This window comes from Neolamprologus multifasciatus, chromosome 16 (assembly GCF_963576455.1).
Source record: "Neolamprologus multifasciatus chromosome 16, fNeoMul1.2, whole genome shotgun sequence".
Classification (NCBI taxonomy): Eukaryota; Metazoa; Chordata; class Actinopteri; order Cichliformes; family Cichlidae; genus Neolamprologus; species Neolamprologus multifasciatus.
The window spans coordinates 4,324,752-4,338,603 of NC_140454.1; the positions used below are offsets into that span (position 1 = coordinate 4,324,752).

At 42.8% G+C, this 13,852-nt stretch overlaps 1 protein-coding gene and 1 long non-coding RNA gene across 2 annotated transcripts in view; both read left to right on the top strand.

Moving 5' to 3' along the window:
• Window positions 1–13,852, top strand: part of slc49a4 (solute carrier family 49 member 4) — a 78,069-nt gene that overhangs the window by 49,796 nt on the left and 14,421 nt on the right. Inside the window, exon 9 of the mRNA XM_085135994.1 lies at window positions 10,553–13,238. Coding sequence (XP_084992120.1) covers window positions 10,553–10,668 — 116 coding nt within the window. The 3' untranslated portion in view covers window positions 10,669–13,238. The remainder of the gene's footprint in view (window positions 1–10,552; window positions 13,239–13,852) is intronic.
• LOC146500060 (uncharacterized) lies at window positions 2,847–8,593 on the top strand. The gene is made up of 2 exons (XR_014869891.1): window positions 2,847–7,302; window positions 7,333–8,593. It is a non-coding gene; the product is annotated as an uncharacterized LOC146500060 (long non-coding RNA).

The following is a 13,852-nucleotide window of genomic DNA, read 5'->3' on the forward strand; positions in this document are numbered from 1 at the left end:
CCACAAAACAGCATAACAGTAAAAGAAGAACTGACTGCGTTACAGTCAGTGCTGGAGCAGCGGCTTCGCTCATGCGTGATTCATTTGCCGTTTGGACGCACAGGTGTGAACGTCTCCTGCCCTGATAGCAGCTGGGGGAGGACTATCCTCCGCCCGTGAGCGCTTTGGCACGGCCGGGGTGCCCACGGCAGCACCCGCTGCTTGTTGAGAGTAAGAGCGATACACGTTTTCACGTCAAAAAGTCGTCATAAATAAGTCTCCAATAACACCAGAAAAAGTCGCCAGATTTGTCGCTAGTTGCTTTTTTAGAAAAAAAAAAAAGTCGCTAAGGGGGTCTGAAAACTCGCTAAATATAGCGACAAAGTCGCTAAGTTGGCAACACTGGCTGCGCCGTCTTTTTCACTGACATTTGTGTTTGCGCGTGCGCAGTGTGAGAAACTGCAGTGACACCCTCGCGACCAAGCGATTGATGATCAGGAGCTGGTCGTGAGGTGTTAATCGCTTCTCGTTACCCCACGTATACTACACGACGCACGATGAAGGCCAAAATCGGGCCGATCGCCAAAACGGTCGCACGACTCAAAAATCGGCTCAAAATGGGCCAAAAATCGCACAGTGTGAGCCCGGCATTAGTCAGATGAAGTCTTTTCATAGAAGAAAATATAAATCTGTTAGAGTTTTTTTGTTGTTGTTGTTGTTTTTAAATTAGGATAACCGGTGGAGTGTCTCTATATAAGCCAGTGATGAAGCGATGACCTGTCCAGTGTGTACTTTATCCACCCTGTCAGCTGTTATAGTCTTCAACCACTCTGCAACACTGAGTTGGATAACCAGTTAAAAAAAAAAGATGGATGGAACTGGAAACGTGTCAGTACAGTAGTAAATCATAGATCACACAGAATTGCTTTGGGTAGAGCAGCTGCACACATGGACACACACACTGATCACAAGAGTAGGACTTATAAAGAATACATGCTGTACCCTCTGCTGATGGACTGCTTTGTCTGTGTGTGTGGTCCATTCTTTGCATGTTATTGTGCACTTAATATATTGCTGCATGTCTATGTGTATGCACACATGTGTCTTTGAGGGAAGGTGTGTGTGTCTGTGTGTGGGTGGGTGAGCTAAAGGGTTTCTGTTGTGCTGAGATGAGTCCTGACAACTTCCTGTGACAGCTGGGGAGAAGATCAAGCTGAGATGATGGAGGCCTTTGCTGCTCTTTTTCTTCACTTCTCACCCTGAAGTTGGGAAGGATGTGTCAGAGTTCTCTTGTCAGTTCTCACTGCTGCAGGCATTTTAATTTGAGTTTGCAGAATCGGTGCCGATTGCCACCTACAGTCTGTTTTACCTGCCAAGTTAGCATGAAATCAACCATTGTCTGAGGTCAGATATCATTAGTAAGATAAATTAGCGTGTTGTGCATATAATGATATAAATGGTGTAATTTGGTTGTTGGAAAGTTGGCTGTATAGACGAAGTGAAATATGAGCCTGTGGCCCAGCAATGAGGGGATCTGATGCATAGTTGTTCTTGGCGATTAGGGTTTATCTACAGAAACATTTCCTGATTGCAGTGGGGTCTTCCAGAATTACTGAATAGTTTGAAGTGATGCAAATTATGTTCTTAAACTAAAAGAACACCTATATGAATTTTGAACCAATGCAAAGCACTTTACACAATCATCCTCACCATGTCAAATGATGGAGTGCCCTTTCCTTCCATACTTCCAGCAGTTTCAGAGACTTATCGGCTCAACTTCAAGGCACAGTGACACCAGTTTCAGCTTGCCACAGATAGATGGGTATCTGTCTGTCTCATCTGACCTAATTACCACATCAGTGCAGAACTGTTCTTTAAAAAAAAAAAGTAATCCTTGCATACAGTACTGTGTCAAAGTCTTGAGGTACTCCTAATTTTTTATATTTTATTAGGTATATTTGTGCAGTGAGTTAAAACATGCATGACGTTACAGCACAGCCTGAACTCTTTGGCAGCTTTCTTGTCATTTCTTTAAGCAGTCTTCAGGAATAGTTCTCCAGGCTTCTTGAAGGACATTCAAAGCTCTTCTTTGGATTTTGGCTGCTTTTTGTTGCATTTTGTGTCATATGGATCCCACATTGCTTCAGTAATGAGATCCAGGATCCTGGGAGCCCAGTTCAATGCTGATGATGTCCCTTCAAGTGTTTTAAAATTCATATGAGTTTGCTGGCAGCACGCTGAGATATGTTTTTGGCTAATACTTCTTTAGGAATCACCTTGTTGGTGCAAAAATGCATTTTCATCTTTCCTATTTCTTTAGCTGAATCTATGAAAAATGTGCTTTAATTGTTTGTTGCTAAGTTGTCTAGTATATGTAGACATAACTAAAGCTACGTTCACTCTGCAGGTCTTAATGATCAAATCTGATTTTTTTGTCTGCTCGTTCACACTACAAATAAAATGCGACAGCAAACGCGCTCTAGTGTGAACGCTCAAAGCGGCCCGAATGAGCAAAAGAAGACGTCACACACAACGCGCTCTGTTTAGACCCAGAGCAACAGTATTGTTTGACTGATGGCCCTTAATATAAAGACTTCAGACTTCACGTTTTCCAATTTTTGCTTTAAGTTATTTTGTTATTTACATAATAATGTAAATAACCTAATAATGATCCTTATTGCTGTTTTAGAGGAGCGGTGCTTCAAAGGATAGTTGCAGATTTCTGTCAGAATCTGCAGATTATACAGAACAAATAAAATGTTCACGTTTCTCCAACGTTGTCTTCCCAACAGTTTCACCGGATGGCCAGGAAGCGTTCGCGATGTCTTCTCCGGCTGATAATTGGCGTCTGTCTTGTGTCTAAGCGCCTTGAGGCGACATTTGTTGTGATTTGGCGCTATATAAATAAAATTGAATTGAATTGAATTGAATTGAATTGAATTGTCAGTGACGTAAAAGACGGATTTAATGCGACGTGACCATCAAACAGCAGTCGCTTTCTAAAACATCGGATATGTATCAGATTCAGTACCACATACGAAAGTGACCCAGATCGGATTTGAAAATATTGGATTTGTGCCGTTCACACTGTCACACCATGATCGGATATGGGTCGCAGAGGGTCAAAAAAATCGGATTTGATGCGCTTTCGCCTGCAGTGTGAACGTAGCCTAAGTTCACTATTTGAGTTAGGTGCCTTTTTTTATGCCTGAATGATTTATCGGTCACTGTAAGGTGGATTTAACTCACCTAACACACACACCCCTCTGAAAATGATCGGGTATAAAGCAGCCAAGAAAAGTCCAATAGAAAACTTGGTGTAAATCTACTGTGGGAGAAGTGTCCGATTTGAGTGTGGATATTAAACTGTGACAGTAACCATTGATCTTTAAAATAACAAAAGGCAGGTGGCCGTGTCCTTCCTGGTCTATAAATTGGCAGCACTCTGTTCTGTTTGTTCTCTCGAGCATTATCACTCCTGCAAGAATAAATTTAGATTATTATGTAAATTCCCTTTGGAGTGTTTCAGCGGGCTGGCTAATTGCTCTAATGTCCTTTCTTTACTCTCATATTGTATTTAGCAAGTAATGTGCAAACTTCAAACCCGCTTCACCTTCTGATATTCATGAATATGGCAACTTTCGCCTTTAAAGATGTCCACCTATTCCCAGTTTATTGTTCATTTTAGGGTTTTCCTTTTGGCTGCCCACTGCCTCGTTATGCCTTCTGAATTATAGCTCCTTCTCCCTGAGAGCGAGGGGGCGTTTATGAATTTACCCTCTTGTCCGTTTTAATATCTGTGAGGAGCTGGTCTTGGATCAGTGAGCTCTAACTGGCCTCTTGACTTGGGAATTTTTTAAAACATGACAAAGTCTCTGAACCATGTGACTCAGAGACATGAACGGAGCCTCTGGGCCGTAGATCTGTGCTTGTCCCTCTTTTCCGATTTCATCTGCTGCGCATTTGTGTCATTTTGTAGAGAGAATGCAAATCAGCAGAGAGGTATTGTGGAGGAAGAAGAGCGTTAGGAGGTGGAGGACGAGTGGAACTTCTGTTGCATAGGAGGAAAACACAAATTATTCACTATTGAGAAATAATTGGCACAGTTCTAAGGTCCCAGGGTTTCTTTTCTTTTTCTTTTGGCGAAACTTTATAGTCTCTGAAGTGAAAACGCCTTCGCTGCCTTTTTCAAGCCCCTGTAAAGATGGCGGAGAAGTTAAAAAGAAAGAAAAGGCAAACAACCTTTCCTTGTGTAGGACTCAGTCATTCCTGAGAGAATAAAAGTTTCATTTGCTGCTTTTCATTTTTGCAACAGTGCCACACACACCTTTGCACTCATTCTCAGTGATCTCCTTAAGTAAGTGTACTCACCAACCTGTACGCAGACAGTTGTCATTTTGTGATGGATGGTCTTTACACCAAGCTGAGGTCGCCATCTTCATGCGTGACCCCAATCCTCTCAAACAAAGGCGACGGCCGTAAAGGAGAAGCGAGCTTCATTAATTATACCGCCGCATTGACCTCAATTAAGACTGATTAAGGCCATAAGATGCTTGTCGGCACACGTCGCAGTCTTCATCTGTAGCACCTTTCTGCTGACCGCGGCAGTCGTAGTAATGGGCTGTTATTATGATTAACTGTCCAGTGTTCACAGCGGTGTCCTCAGTGTAGTTCAGTGTAGTTCATGACATCAGCGATCAGTCGGATTGCCATTAATGTCCTGTGATGATGGTCAAGAATGCCATCAGTGCTCGAATCAAAACAATCTGAATAGGTAAGTATTAAAACTTCAGCAGAGTTGAATAACAAGAACATGAGTGGGACCTGTTTTTTTGTTCTTTTTGTTTTTGATCCCTCCACAATAGGGCTGCTCAATTAATCGACTTTTAATCTCGATTACGATCTGGGCTTTCAACGATCATTAAAAATGACTGAGCCGATTATTAGCCCCTCCCTCGTGCTTTACTCTCGCGCTGTTCCGTGTGGCAAATCGAGCGCACCTCTCTGCATTTCCAACACGTGTCACAACAATTAAGAGCAGCGGTCTCCAACCTTTTTTGCACCACGGACCGGTTTATGCCCGACAATATTTTCATGGACCGGCCTTTAAGGTGTCGCGGATAAATACAACAAAATAAAACTAGTACCGGTACTGAAAAAAAGAAAATTTATTCATAACACACGTGAAAAGACCCAGGAAAACCGAGTTAACGATAAAAACGATAACAAAATAACGCTGAAAACCGATAAAAACCCTGAAAACTATACATTTCACACCTGAGCTTCAACTCTCGCGGCCCGGTACCAAACGACTCACGGACCGGTACCGGTCCGGGGGTTGGGGACCGCTGATTAAGAGGACCCGCGGGAAGCTCGGAAAGCTAAGCAGAAGTTATTTGGAGAGGAGAGTGACTGCTGTTGGTTGAAAAGAGGTAAAAAACTTCAGTGGTGTGGAAACATTATGGGTTCAGAGTCAGACGTGGATCAAGTAGACACAGTGTGTAAACTTTGCTACAGTGTCGTAGCTGCACCACAGAGCAACACTGCAAAGTTCACTAAACATAGATGTTTACATTTTTCATTTATTTTTTATATTGCAAACATTTGCACTGTTATCAGTATTTGCACTATTTTATATTATTTTTTGACAATCTTTAAAGTCATTATTCAACACATTGTTATTGTTAAATAAATAACAACTACTACTACTACAACTACTCCACAATTCACAAGAATCTCCTCTCATACTTCAGTGCTTAATCAACTTCCAATGAAATCAAAGCCACGTGTATCATTTTCCAACAAGAACTGTTATTCATACGAGCGCTGAGCTCGACTGTAATATTCAGTGTCTGCGTGTGCCCCTCTGCTGCCCGTGCAGAAATGCTGTCATTAGGATTATTTATGGAATAGTAATGTCTTAAACTGGGTTAGGTCTGGTTAAGAACAAGGTCTTTGGCAGTATTAAAACAACTTCACAAAATAGCAAATGATCCAGTGGCTTGAAATATAACTTTGCCACCTGTTGCATGCTGCTTGTATCCTTGTATACAGTGATCGTGATCTTATCGGCATTGGCTTTATGTGTCATTTTAGACATGCTGGCAGATGTTGTTCATTTACTGCTGCAGAATTTTATGTAGACATGTTGAGACATGCACTTTTTTCTATATTATTTCTAATATAATTCAAACTTCAGATCAAAGTGGGCTGCTCGTGGCCCACGATCTCACAGAGCAGACGTGAGCATTAGGCAGGAGTAGATTTTGATGTTAGATTGATAGTGTTTGATAGCACAGTACAATGAAAGTCACCCAAAAAAAGTCAGTCTTTCACTTTTATTTCCCTCCTTTGCGTCAGAAAACACAAGTCTGTTATAGATAAATGGTTCATCTTTTTTTAAGACTTTCAGGTCTTCATCACTTGATTTTTGAACATTCAGGGCAGAACATCTAAAGATCGACCTTGACCACTGACATGGATAAATGTCACGTTTTTTGGCGACGGCCATGATAATAAACAGCCTCTGGATGTGATCTGAGTTTTTCCTGTTCACAGATCTCTACAGGCCGACACAGTGATGCAATCGTATGACAGAAAATGTATTTATTTATTTTCAACTGATCACCACAATAATGCAGCATGATTATTACTGCAGGTGCTGTAATGCTTCTTATCTATTCGTTGCTTCTGAGACTACAAAGATCGGATCAAATGTTTACTCTGCGGTGTCATGTAAACTGTCAGACAATGACACGGTATGTCAATGTGTCCTAATGAGCAGGCTGCATGCTCTGTGAACAGAGGGGCAGACGATGTCATGCTGCACATTTAGTTTTGCTCTGTCGTTGCAGTTACACTCCACCATAGCAGCTCGAATAAACCAGACAAGGTTTGGAAATAAAAAATAAACCCACTGCATTAAGTTTTACGTGTGTGTTTTTAAACTTGGAGCAGTTCATTCATCCTCATAATGCCATAGCAGCACTGACAGGGACAATTAGTAGGGACCGATCGAGATACGAGGACAAAAAAGGACGAGAGAAAACATTCTTTACAGAAATGGGTTTTACCAGCTCCTCGGCTTCTATTTCATAAAATATTCCCCATCATCACCACCTTCCTCTTAGACAACCTGTTTATCAGTAACTTAAAAACCCCACAAAGTGCTTCAGTGCTGAGTATAAAAGCCTAATAATCAAATGTGTAACAGCATGAGAAAAAGCACAAGAGGGAATTTATAAAAAAAAAAATACTGTAGAAAAATGATGAAAATGGGTCTCTCCAAGCTTTTTAAGTGTTTCAAAACCAATCGTCCAGTAAGTGCTCAGCCTTGAGTTTAAGACAAATCAGCTGCTCAGCCTTGAGTTTAAGACAAATCAGCTGCTCGCTATGTTGAAGGAAAGTTTGCAGAGGAAGCGTTAAGATATTATAATGGTCATTAAAGCAAACAGGTGATCGGATGATCTTCAAAGACTTGGAGCTACTTTCACTTCTTTCTTTGCTGCTTCCTTTTATTCAATTTTAATCTTCTCATCCTCTGCTCCTGAGTTCCCGTTCGCTCACTCAGACTTGAACTCTCCTCCATACTTGGCTTCACGTGCATCTTTAGAAATCAGAGAGGAGTAATTGGCCGTTTTCAAGGCATCACTTGTTGAATTACTCCGATTGCTAAACTCCACATTAGCATTCATTTAGGGCCGTGGGCTCAGACCCACACGCTCGCACACTTTGTCTCTAACTTTAAACGGACACGTCTTTGTTGTGTGAACGTGAAGATAGGGAGACAGTTAGACAGAGACTGCAGGTCAGATAAAACACAACTCCATTAACCTGCCTCCTTGCCAGGCCTCCTGCTGTCCGACTCGCACGGTTCTGATTAATGAGGCTGATTCAGGAGTCTTGACTTCACTCTGCAAACACCTTTATCCAATCCCCTTCACCACCTTCCTTTTGCCCCAGTTTATCCTTTACTTTCATCTTCGCACTTCTGGCCGCACATTATTCCTCCTCACGAAAGCGGCGACGCATCAATCATGTGGATTTGTGTCGTACGGCCAGGACTCATAATTTACCACAAAGAGGCTGCACTGTGCAGTCCGAGCAGCGAGCTCTTCAAGCATTGATCTGGTCAGCTGATTAATGACTTTATGAAAAGGATGCCGACTGGACACGGAGTTGAGCCGGTGTGAGTTGTGACACATTGTCCTGGCGTGTATTCCTGGATTCTGCTGCCTGTTACAACCTGATTTTCTCTATTTACTCTGTCAGCTTCCTGCTTCCACTGCAGCCTGTATCCTGGCTGAGATATTGGCCTTCACCAAGCGGGAAAGTTTCAGCCTAACATCTTTGTCAGGACAGAGTCTCAAACACCTGCAACTCGCAGCAGCTTCCCAGCGAGGGCTGCTTAACGCACGTGAAAGAAAGAGTTTATCGATTTGCGTTTTGTCCAGGCTTTAGACTCGCGTTTACGCGCGCGCACGTGCAAGCGTGCATGATGACAGTCTGTGGCACGCATCACGGAGGCTGAACAAGCAGAGGTTATGTGTCTGAGTGCTGGTGAGTTAAGATGCCGACGGTTCAGCGCCGGTGTGAGGCTCCCATGTGCCCTCCAGATTCAGCATTATTGCAGACAGCCAGAGCACCTCTCCTGTGGTTAATGGAGCTTGAACAGAGCAGAGAAAATAGAACACCTCATTCTGCACCATGTTTAGGTTCAAGTGTAGGTCAATGATAATAGGGAACACTGCCAATATCATTGAATTTATTGAGAGTGATTATGAAAGACAGCGCAGGCTGCTTCTGTTTTGTGTGGCATGTCAGAAATTCCTGTTGATTAGCCATTAGGGCTGTTAATGCTAATTAATCATTCAATGTCATTTCATGTGAACATCTCCTTTAGGTTTCTGTATATATGTGGAGTCATATTTTATTATAAAGTGTCATATGTAGCGGTTTGTTGCTGTGCACCAGGAGCTCTGCTTGTGTCCTTTTCAGATTCTTTTTATTTATTTTTTGACGTGACCACCAACACCACAGTCATTTAACCATGATGATAGTCTTAATTGGCCATGATGAGAGCCTAACCAAGATTTTGCTGCAGTTCAGTTCAGGTGATATCAAAGCTGACCCTCAGTTTGATGCTCCTTTTGCACATTTAAAAAATCAAATCAAATCAAATCACTTTTATTGTCACATCACATGTGCAGGTACACTGGTACAGTACATGTGAGTGAAATTCTTGTGCGCGAGCTTCACAAGCAACAGAGTTGTGCAAAAATACAATAACATAAAACAAGCAAATATAAGAATGGCTAAATCTGAGAATTATATGAATAAATATATGTACAATATAAGAGTGTATGCATATTACTGTGTGTGTGTACATATTTTACAAATAGAGTAAAAATAAAATAAATATAAAATATACAGAGGTTGGTAGTTGGATATTGTGCAAAACAGTGGCATTAATGTACAGTGTGGAGTGCATAATGTTGAAGTTCCAGTAGTGAAGCTGAGGTGTCTATGAAGTGTTCAGCAGTCTGATGGCCTGATGGAAAAAGCTTCTCTCAGTCTGCTGGTTCGGGACCGGATGCTGCAGAACCTCCTTCCTGATGGAAGCAGTCTGAACAGTTTATGGCTGGGGTGACTGGAGTCCTTGATGATCCTCCCCGCTTTCCTCAGGCACCGCTTCCTGTAGATGTCCTGGAGGGAGGGAAGCTCACCTCCAATTATTCTTTCAGCACACCGCACTGCTCTCTGGAGAGCTTTACGGTTGTAAGCGGTGCTGTTGCCGTACCAGGTGGTGATGCATCCAGTAAGGATGCTCTCAATGGCACAGCGATAGAAGGTCCTGAGGATGCGGGGGCTCATGCCGAATCTTTTCAGTCTCCTGAGAAAGAAGAGGCGCTGTTGTGCCTTCTTCACTGTTTTGTTTGTGTGTACTGACCACGTAAGATCCTCAGCCAGATGTACACCAAGGAAGCGGAAGCTGCTCACTCTTTCCACAGCAGCGCCGTTGATGGTGATGGGGGTGTGTACTTCTCTGCACCTCCGGAAGTCCACTATCAACTCCTTTGTCTTTGCGACGTTGAGGGTGAGATGGTTGTTTTGACACCAGTGGGTCAGGGCGCTGACCTCCTCCCTGTAAGCCGTCTCATCACCGTTGGTGATAAGACCCACCACTGTAGTGTCGTCACCAAACTTTACAATGATGTTGGAGTTTCTAGTGGCTGTGCAGTCGAGTACAGGAGAGGGCTCAGTACACACCCCTGTGGAGCACCAGTGTTCAGTGTGAAAATACAAATACAGCGATGCTTTTTAGGTTGCTTCTTACTCAGCTTATGCTTTCCAGATATGTGCACAGAGGTGAATTGTGGGATCTCTTTTAAATATAGTGGTACTGACTGAAATTTATCAGGAAGCCAAGAGGGAAAAGGTTGAAGGTTGAAATGAGGAATGCACAGTTGTCCCAAACCATTTCGATAGGGGTCTGGTTTAATTAGGCTTAAAGCTCTTTGGTGATTGAACAGAAATCTAACTCGTGCTCGTTCCCTTTCTTGTCTTCATCTAGATGTGTCGTGGCTGAACTGGTGTCTAACTGGCTCCTGTCTCTTCAGCCTCGTCCTCATCCTCTTCTTCAGGGAGTCCTACGATCGCCTCTACCTGGACGTCTTCGTCTCCGTGTGACACTACGAGGATGCAAACGTGCAGCCGAATAATAAAGGACTAAATGATAACTCTCGCACAACGAAGATGAGAAAAGGGAGATGAAGGGCAAGTGAACCACCTGCGCTCTTTTAACACGTAATGTTTTAGGAATAAGCGTGATTTCAATGTTTACTCTTTCTAGGTGATCGACTCAACGCCATATGACTATTTAACTCGTTATTACCTCCTTTTGTCTCAGTGTTTGTATGTAAACGAGCTTTTGTGACGGCTTGAGTTTTCTTTACCGGGTACAGCATGACGGACGGTTGTTTATTAACTGATGATGTAACATTTGAAGCTGTAATCAGTGTGCCCCCCCCTATTCCCGCCTTCCTGCCATGCGGCTGTTTGCATCCCTCCTCCTGATCATCATCCCTGCAGAAACTGGACACGCTCGAAATTACAAGGTGCACATCACGGCATCAGAGGTGTGCCCCTAACGAGGGTGGAAAGGAAACGTTTCCTCAGCCAATCAGCAGGCCTGGCTGTACCGGATCTCCTGGTGTTGTTGGCTGTTACAGATGTGCTCGTGGTGAGTTTGCCTGTCAGTGAGAGGCAGGGACTCGCACCCTGTTTTCAGCCTCTCGAGACCAATCTCATGGAAAAATCTCCCAGATTTCGAGACGTGAGCCGGGACCAGACACACCTGGAGTCTTCTACCAATCTGCTGCACATGTGGAAGAAATAAATGCTCTCTGTGATCTGCCTGTTTATAGATAACTGTATCAATTTCTGGGAGGTTTGCTTTTTAATTTGACATTCGTTTGGGGTTTTTTTTGTTTTGTTTTTTGTGATCGTTTTTATTCATTTGTTTCCTCAGAAATCTGCCAGTATTTACTGGCAACATCTCAACACTAACAAAGCTAGAGTTAAAAAAGAAAAATCATAACAGGATGAAAAGTTCAACCCCTGCTGAGATCCACAAAGATGAGACAGGTTGTTTTATTATACAGACTGGATTACACAAGCTGCTGGTCTCCGAAGCACCAGCGGGTGTTTTGCACCAAACATCTGTCACTTACATTTCTAACTTGTTCATGTTTGTGTCTTTGCCTTGCACATCACTTATGACAGAAGTGTTTGTGTTTTCCTTTAGGTCCTCTAAACCGTTTCCTGGTGCTTTTTCGTCTTTTTCTTTCTTTCACTTTTTTTTTCTTGTACGGGAAAAAAAAAAGGGACGCGTTGCCTTAATTGCCCAGCGCAGTGCGTTCAGCCTCCCTCTCCTCTACACTGTGACTATTTTATGTGTAAATTTTGTAAAAGGTCATGTTGTTCTGTTTTGTGGCACACGCTCCGGTCACACTGTGGTGTCCCGGGTTTTGGTGATAAATGTTCTGTGGAAAAGAACAAACATGACTGTCAGATATTTCCAGCACCTTATTAAAGAGCATTTTACAAATAATACTGCTGCTGTTCTCCTATTGTTATGCTAATAAAGGTTATTGAAAACGTACCTCTGGATAACTTGTAGCCACCTGACATCAATTTGTGTTTCCCAGAGTTAATCTTTGATTTTACTTTCTTTGGCCACTGACCTGTTCATTTGTTGCTTTTCTTTTCCTTCACATCACAGTCGTTCTCTGACCTTTCCCCAGAGGACACTTGCCTTTGTTCAGAAGCAGACGTTTCCTGTGCTGTGCGCTCACACAGCTTCTTCAAACACTGTGTCCCTCTCACTTTAACGCACCCTGTTTAGGCTTTACATACAAAAATCTCCAATCTAACAATTCCCTATGATCACTGTGATCCTGAGTCAAAATGCAGTCTTCAACATTTTGGATCATCACTTGTGCTCCGTGCACATGCTAGTATGTATACAAAACATGGACCATCGCTCATTGAAGTCTGTTTTGAAATCTCTTTTTTAGCATGTTCTTGGGTTGTTTACAAGCGTTCTATCAGTTCACAAGAACTGAGAGTAGTTATCAACCCACTTTAGCAAGTATATTTGGCAAGGTGCAATTATAAATTGTATAAGCTGAGTCACAAAGATGCACACCAGCTAGTTATTGTAAGAAACATGCAGGTGAAATGCAAAACTAAAGCTCACACTATGAACTTGTTTATAGAAAGTAAGTCCATCCAGCCATCCATCCAAAGACATGCAGCTTGTGGGGATAGGTTAATTGGATAATTCAAATTGCCAGTAGGTGTGAATGTGAGTGTGAATGGTTGTCTGTCCTTGTGTGTTAGCCCTGCGACAGACTGGCGACCTGTCCAGGGTGTACCCGCCTCTCGCCCTATGACAGCTGGGATAGGCTCCAGCACCCCCCGCGACCCTGAAAAGGATAAGCGGAAGCGAATGGATGGATGGATTTATAGAAAGTAAGTCATGTTATTTTAAAATAACTGCATTAAACATCTCTTCTCTGAATGCAGAAATTATTATAGCTTGAAGCAGATTTCAGTTCAATTCGATTGAATTTCATTTATACACCACTAATTCACAACAGCAGTCACCTCAATCGCTTCGGTTGCTTAAAATTTAAAAAATAAAGACCTTACAATAACAAAAATCTCCAACAATCTAACAATTCCCTATGACCAGTGTTGGGGAGTAACGGAATACATGTACCGCCGTTACGTATTTAAAATACAAAATACACGGCGGCACTTCCCTGTTTCATATTGTGGCGGGTCAGGACTGTTTGGGTTTTGTTTGACAGCTACGTTCTGTTGTTCCAGGCTGCAGCGTTACGGTTGCCATGGTTACATGGTGACGCTCTCTTTGCTACTGTGTGTTTCCTGGGTGAGAGAGTGCCTTTTTTTGTTGTTGTTGTGCTAAGCTAATAGGCAGAATGCTACCGGTATAGCTCTAAAGAATGTAGCCTCATGGGCAGTGTAGTCCGTGCTGCAGGGAGAATGGACTGCCATACACGTTATGTGTCTGTGAGCGAGGGAGGGAGAAAAAGGAAAAGTACGAGCTGTCATCGAGCAGAAACGGGAGCTGGAAGCATGTAAATATAATAATAACCACTGCAGCCAAGAAGAGAGCCTGACGAGCCCAGTTGTAAGTAAGCTATTAAGACTCGACTGTACACCGTGTTCGTGTTTTCCTCCAAAAACAATAAGTTCCGTTGGAGCAGCCTTTCAACGCCTCTCTCTGTCTCTCGCTAGCAAAGTTGACCCAGACAACAAAGCAAAGCTAGTTTTCAGCTATTAG